Source organism: Vidua chalybeata, chromosome 6, assembly GCF_026979565.1.
Source record: "Vidua chalybeata isolate OUT-0048 chromosome 6, bVidCha1 merged haplotype, whole genome shotgun sequence".
Classification (NCBI taxonomy): Eukaryota; Metazoa; Chordata; class Aves; order Passeriformes; family Viduidae; genus Vidua; species Vidua chalybeata.
Genome location: NC_071535.1, coordinates 43,865,917 through 43,873,622, shown reverse-complemented (window position 1 = coordinate 43,873,622; position 7,706 = coordinate 43,865,917). Strand labels below are relative to the sequence as shown.

General features: G+C 38.3%; 1 protein-coding gene across 2 annotated transcripts in view; it reads right to left on the bottom strand.

Moving 5' to 3' along the window:
• Positions 1-213: 213 nt before the first annotated feature.
• PAMR1 (peptidase domain containing associated with muscle regeneration 1) overlaps positions 214-7,706 on the bottom strand; it is a 55,943-nt gene continuing 48,450 nt past the window's right edge. For both annotated transcript variants that reach the window (XM_053946798.1, XM_053946799.1), the window contains 4 exons: positions 6,325-6,391; positions 3,857-4,089; positions 2,196-2,491; positions 214-1,261 (listed from right to left, as the gene is read on the bottom strand). In XM_053946798.1, coding sequence (XP_053802773.1) covers positions 725-1,261; positions 2,196-2,491; positions 3,857-4,089; positions 6,325-6,391 — 1,133 coding nt within the window. In that variant the 3' untranslated portion in view covers positions 214-724. The remainder of the gene's footprint in view (positions 1,262-2,195; positions 2,492-3,856; positions 4,090-6,324; positions 6,392-7,706) is intronic.

Here is a 7,706-nt window from a genome sequence, read left to right as displayed (position 1 = left end):
TGTGCAATATCAGGACTGGGTGTATTAAGAAAAAAAAATCTAGTTATCTATATATATAAATACTCCTTGAATTTTGTGCTGATTCTACCTTTTAGTGTTCCTGAAGAGTCCCAAGTTAGAGTGACATGCAAAGAGACAAGGGCAGTAGAGAATTCTGAGAGTGTGACACAGATAAAGCAAAAATGGATCTAAATAATGTCAGACATGAGTACGTAGGTTAAAAAAACAAACCATGGTTTATTTAAATGTGTAAAGTACTTGGGAGGGAAGAAGATTACATTGTACTATGGCAATACAAACAGCACATACCACAACAAGCTCATCCATCATTATGAATTCAGGCTACTCTTTCCAGACTCTTAATCCACTCAGTCACACAGATCTTTGGGAGAGGCTCACCGTCAGTTTCTCCAGGGAGCTCCACACTCAGATTAATTTCAGACAGAATTTACTGTCCTGTTTCTGCATGTCAGACTCAGGAGCAGAGCATCGTCCTCCCACTAGGGGAGACAGACAAAATATGGCAAAACTTCTCATGCACTAAGACCCTCTGTCATGGGTTAAGTAAAAGTAGCCCGATGAAATATCTGATCCTAGGACAAATTACCAGGCTGCCTGCCTTAACCTTATCCCAGATGTGTCTCATCACTGGGATGAGAAGCCTAAAGTAGCAGAGACTGAGAGAGATATTATATTATAAAATGCCATTTCCAGACTCAGATTTTTATTTCATGTTCTTCTCAATCCAGTCTTTGAAGGGAAGAGCTTTGGTGTAGCCACTGTAGAGTTCTAGGCTGCAAGTTTTATCATAACCCCAGCTCACTAATCCCATCAGGTGCCACCTTAGCTCAGGAGATGCTTTTCCTGGCAAAGTTATGGCAGCAATCCCACCAGTCTCAGCAGGGCAAATATTAGAAAAGGCTGTGTGGTCTTGTTTGGCACAGAACATGTTGTCAGTGATGCTGACTTGTATCCCATTATCCTCATACTGTTGCTCACACAACAGTGAATCCACCATCTGAACAACTCCCATGCGGATTGTGTCATTCTTGTATCCGAGATCTTTAATGGCAGCCAATACCTTCCAGCCAGTAACCATTATCTTTAAATCCTCTGTGGATGAAGTCAAGGCATGAGAAGATGACAAGCAAATGGGTTGAACATGACTGCTGATCCTGGCTTTGTCCAAGAGTTTTATGACAGCTATATCAGAATCAAGTAATATAGGGTCATAATTGGGATGCACTATGATGGCAGAAATCTGGAGAGGAAACAGAGTAGGAAGAATTGCAAGGTTAACAGCAATGGCAGGTCAGCAGCACTCTTTCCATACTACTAAAATACATTTTAGTTTATCTTGCTTACTTGTCCTCTATCCCCACCTATGGTGTTCTTTCACTCAAATGAGAAATATGCAGTACGTTACATAATACTGGGGCCAAACCTTTACTGCTTGTTTCCTTAATGAAATGCTATAAGAACAGATAGGATTCCTATAAGGAAATACTGTTAAAAAAAAGTAAAAAGATGGGATTAGAGAAAGAAACTAAAAAGGAGTCACGAGGGAAAGAATCAAGTTAATTATGATATTTTGGATAAATTCCATTAATTAACTCAGACACACATGCCACACTTCCCCCCCAAAAAAGAGACACATATACCCAAAATTGCTGTATTTCTCATTTTGACTTCAGCTTTTCTAGTTCTGTTTGAAAAAAGCAAATCACTCTGGTGAGCCCAAGGTGCTATTTTTGGAGCTGGAGTCAGGTATAAACTTCTTTTCAGTTTAGAGCTGTATGGCCTTGGGGCTGAGAAGTGAATGTGCTCATGGCATCAAACCAGAATTTAGAGCACAAGTGTTTCCCTCATAAATTATGCTAATCAATTTTGACAGTAGCTGGCTTCTCTTCTATTTTCTTACTGGCAATATCACTCAAGACATTATGGCCCACAGAATCTGAGCTATTTTCTTAATTAGGGGTGAATGTATGAGTTGGATGGTTTCAAGGAATTCAATGAACTACAGCGTGTGTCCTTCTTATGCCACAACACTTGAGTCTCTACACATACATTTCAAAGAACAACATGTAAGAGAGTGCATTGCACAAAGGGTCACCTCTTTCTTCCCATACAAGACAGATGTGATCAGCATCTACCTGTGCTCATCATTTTTCACTCCTGTCGGGCTTACTCACCCTCAGGTTCTGGATGGTCTTTTCATCCCTGTCATCATCTCTGTAGAATTTGCCCAGAACCACCTTGAGCTCTGCTGTCTTGAGCATGACGGTCTTGCCCAGGTCAGTGACACAGTGGGCTGCGACCACCACGGTGCGCTCATTCACCAGGGCCCCGCTGCAGATCAGGATCCAGGACCCCTTCCGGAGGCTGTTCTCCTTCACCCCGTTGGCTGTGCGATAGATGGCTGCTTGCCATGGCCACCTCATAGAGGTCATTGCCTTCTTAAGAGTGATGTTTTCTGCTTTTCCACAGACTGAGGAAACATGAAGCAAAAAGTAGGTAATACTTTCTCCCCAAAAGAATCTGAGCATTACTCTTGGTTCCTTCTTAGAATGTGACAAAAGAAACTAAACTGTAGTGATGAGTATGAAGGACAGTTGTCTTATTAGCCTCTGTCTCCAATCTGCAAAATTATAGGGGTATTTGATATAGCTTTTTAAAAAATATTCAAGTTTTCCATTGTTATTTGAATTCCTGGGTAAAGTAGGAATGTGGATTTAGTGCTTGAGCAGTGAATTTTCACAACAACCTTATTGAGTTGCACTATAATGAGATGATTGCATAAAGAAATGGAAAGAACACCCCTGATTCTTGTTTATCATAAAATGCCATAAAGTCATCAGTGCACTAAAATTCACTCTAGGCAGTCACAGTGTATTTTTGAGGCCTCTCTTGGCATAAACCTTTGCACAGGTCAGTTCATGCCTATAAAAACAGACTTGCCTAGTGATAAGAATGTTTAAGCAAATGCATCTAAATCAACAGTCATCCTGGGGAAAAGAAAAAGCTCTGCCTTGTTCTAGGAATATGCTATCCACGCTTGGACCTGGGGTAAAATCTCCTATATCATGAAAGGTTTAACTTCAGTTGAAAGAGTTACATTGCATGGTTGCATTTTTTAGTCTCCCTTAGGAGACTTTTTCTTCCTGGTAGTGTATGCATGTCCATAGTGAATGTGATGCTTTTCAAAATACATTATAAGATCTCAAAGTAAAACCACAAACAAGAACAATAAAAATTTGTTTGTTGTTAAGATCTAATTTTCACAGTTTGCTTGATGTCAGTAGTGGAGTTTACCAAATATTGTGACGTTCTTACCCTAACTTACTTTGTACACTACCTCCAGATTAGATTTTATCTAGATTTACAATTTGCAATATGAACCCTTCCTTAGCAGGGTTTATTAAAGGAAGAACCTCTTTAAAATTGCAGACTCTCCCTTTTATTGCTTAAACTTTGATGGTTTTGTCATCAGCTGTGTGCCAAAGTATACAAATGAAAGAAAAATCCCATTTGTAGTAAATAATATAGAAAAACGTGAAGTGCTAGTAGAAAGCTATTTCAAAACAGGAGAAAGACTCACTATACCTCTTGTTCAATAAAAGAGTAGAAAAATTAATGGCAAATTACAGTGCTGAAAGCCTGATCACTTTACCATTAAGTTTTACTGGTGGATAAAAAGACACATATATCCTTCAAGCTTTATTGCTCCTTTCTCCCAGCTGGAAGTATAGACAGCGTACACTGCTGTGACTCCCTAAATATCTAACATGAATACACATCCTGTTCCCTCATTCACCCAAGAGATATGCACCTTTTTTTCCCCTTGGAGACTCACTTGGAATACACACAGGGGCTCTCCCACTCCATTTTCCTGTCTTCAGGCAAGTCCTCCTGCTGCTGCCCAGGCGGCGGTAGAAAGGAGAAACGCATTCATACTGGAGCTGAGTGTGCAAGTGCTGGTACCCTGGGGGCAGTTCTCCAAATGGCAGTGCTGGCTTCTTGGTTGGATAGATTTGAAGCTTTTGCTTGCTGAATGCAGAAGAGTAAAGTTGATGCAAAGGTGTTTCTCTGTTTCAAGGCACAAAGAACACAATAATTATAGTATTATAAAAGTAATCATTACTGTAACTTTATCACCAGTTGTGTTAAATGTCATTTAAAATCACATGAAGTTTGCTCGTGAAAGAATAAGGAAAAAACATAATTCCAGCATAGTTTAGCAATACTCCCATTTACATCCCAGCTATTTTATTTACATATATCCACACATATATAATTACACATATGTTTATACATATCGTATTTATGTCTCTTTTTTCATTTTACAGTTTATGAATTGAAATCAATTGCCTCTGAATGTGGAAGTTTTTTCCATTCACAAAAGGACTGAGATACCATTTTTAAAATAAAGAAATTATACCTGAATTTGGCATTGTCATAATTAATTCTCAGTAGAGGGGAGATAGGCACATCTTTTCTCTAGTGGATATTTTAATAGACAGTATTAGGAATTGATTCAGATTAAATGATGTTGCTAAAATTGCTTGATTTAGCGATTAACAGAGATAATTGCCTCACCACAGAGATTTCATAATTTCTAAGCTTCTACTTAGAAATTGTACTGATTAGCTGAAACAGAGCACATAATTAAGAAATAAATATATGCACCAGCATAGATATGGACCATAAGCTTGACTACAGTTACACTAAATTTTTATCATTTAGAATGTGTCCCTTGCTTTAATGCTTAAAAGCTCATATCTACAAAAAAAAAACCCAAAAAACAAAACAAAACAAAAAAACAAACAAACAAACAAAAAAACAAACCAAACCAAAACAAACTCCCCCCCCAAAAAAAGCAAATCACAAAAAAAAAAAAAAAAAAAAAAAAAAAAAACAACCCCAAAAAAAAAAACCACCTTTCTTATGCCTGAAAAATTGAGCAGGAAATCAGTTTCCCTTGAGATTTCTGGTACTGCCTACATCCAGAAACGACTTTTTTTTTTTTTTCTCATGATGATTTCATTTTTTATCACAGTGAGACACAGACATCTCCATCATATCCAATCTGTGAGACAATATATAACAGGAAAGTAAAGTTACAAAGAACAAGAGCAATGGCAAGTCTCTTGTATTTTGGAAGAAGGATGAGAGCTGCTGTGGTCATACTTATTCTGCCAGAGTACCATTCCAAACTCACAGGTGACTTGCAATGTTGCATAATCTAGAGTTTACCTCACTATTGACCTATTAAATGGAGATTATACTTCAAGGGATTAAAAACAGTCTACAAACATGAGATGCCCTCATCTCATGGCATCTTATGGATGGGAGGGCATGTATGTTCTCTCAATACAACTGGTCTTCATATCTGAAACATAAAAGACCTGTATTCAAAAGTTAATAGACAAATTTAAGCAAAAAAAGTCCCCTAATGGCTACTAAAGCCTCATGTCAGCTTCTCAGGGCCATCTCTACAATCACACATCACAGACCTGGAGAGTGGCAGAGTGACTGGGAAGTATATGCTTGCCTTGTTCCTCAAGTCTTCTCTAGGCATCTGCTACTGGCTGTTGCCAGAGATAGGATATGGCTTGAGCTGGACCTTTATTCTGACCTGATATGACTGTTCTTAAGACCAAAGATGAGGACAGTTCTTGCACTGAATTGAAAATTAAATTAGTCTTGTACTTCAGAAAGAACCCTGAAATGAGAAATTACTACTTGGACTAAAATGAACCAGAACATTGCAACATATCTAATTCTGATGGGGTTTATATCAAGAAATCATCAGAAGGGTAAGCCCAGGAAGGGTCTAATCTTTCATTCCTTCCTCCCCTCCTACTATACTTCCTCCTTTCCCTCATGCCCAGCCTATATAAATTGTGCTATATTTCTTTGGATGGTGAAACTTACTGGGAACAGGTTGCATTGCCATACCCTCCTCTCTCCTTGTGCTCTCCCTGTGCACTAAGATGGCACATGTTCCTATTTTAACACACATCATTAGCCCCAAGGACCTGTTCTTAGACTGTTCTCATAGTCACAAGCTTGCAAGCAGAATTCCAGCATCATCCTGTAGTTTGTCTGTCTCTATCTGTGTATTTCTTCCTGGCTGCCTCCAGCAACTGGCAACCTGTGCTTAATCAGACCTCCTCTCCCAGCAGCTCTCATTGCTCAATTATCAGTGGATTTGTAGGAATCACTGCTCAGGCAGGCTAAACACATGGAGTGAAAAGGAAAAGAGAGGAAAAGCAATCACATTTTTTTCTTTAAACTGTAATTGAGATATTGCATTCTCACCTTGACTGAACCTGCATTGGAAGCACTTTCTGTCTCACCAGGTCAGAGATCTTTGGCTCTCTGCAGGCTAGAAAAAATATAATGTTGCACAGTACTTTTTCACATTTATAGTACAAGTGGTATGGTTCATACACATTTCCAGCCTTTCCTCTCACTAACTAGTGAGCTGGATTAAGAAAAGAGGCAGTTAAGTTATTTGCATTAAAATAAAGATCGATCCTAAAACCTAAAGCCTTGGAAAAATACTTTTTCACAGTTCACAAGATCTATCCCATTTACAACAGTGGAAGCTACTGAACTGCTCTGCACTGGCACTTTCAGGCATGGAGGAAGATTTTTCCATCATTCAGTGTGTCTCAATGCCACACTTGCACCACTACGGATGATGGTTTTGTATCAGAGCAAACTTTTCCAGTAATAGAATTATATATCAAAATACTTCATTTCCATCTGTGTAGCCCACACAGCTAATCCCAGTGACTCAGCACACAGAGAAAGGCTGCAGGATATTATGGACTTCTCAGAGTCTGTTTGTGCACTTATGGAAGGAATTGGAGGCTCTGATTCAAAGGAACACTTCAGAGTTACCTGAATATGTGTAAAATAACAGAAAAGAGATCTAAGATTTCTAGTTTTGCATATTCAGTTTACTTACTTTAAGATTAGGATAAAATATTCAAGTTCAAATAACTCTGCGAGGGTCTCCTTCCTGCTGCCCTGAGTGGCAGAAAAGGAATCTTGCAGGATGGATTTTATCTATACGCCTGAGCACTTGTTCTCTGTGTAATTTAACAATATCTAGTTCTTTGTGATTGATATATATGTTAACAATTATGCCAGTATCACAGTAAGCATCCGTAAAGATGCTTTCCACAGATGGCTATATGCTTCAGGGAGAGATTATTTTCATCTAAAACAGAATAAAGCAAATTGCCCAGGGGACAGACATGTTTCCTTATATTATCATAATTTCAGTTTTTTAAAAATCCATATGTCAAGAAATTGCATTCATAAAATGAATTTAGCTGTTCCCCAGCCCAAATTCATTCATTCATTCATTCATTCATTCATTCATTCATTCATTCATTCACTCACTCAGGGTTTCATACACACTTAGTAGAATAGCTTCAGGTCAAGAGCATAGGATTAAAAGGTGTGATTCAGTGTTTTGATGAATACATATAATTTAATCATATCTTCAAGGCTGCTATGTACAGGCTCTGCCTTTTGCATTCACGACTGGTCCCATTGTTTTAAAATTATTGTGAAAGGACAGTTATTCCCTCTGACAGCAACAGATTGTTAACAGTCTTATGAGACAATTATTTCATTCTATTTCAATTCCCTCCTGATCTTCTTTGATTTTGATCTTATGCAGGTTC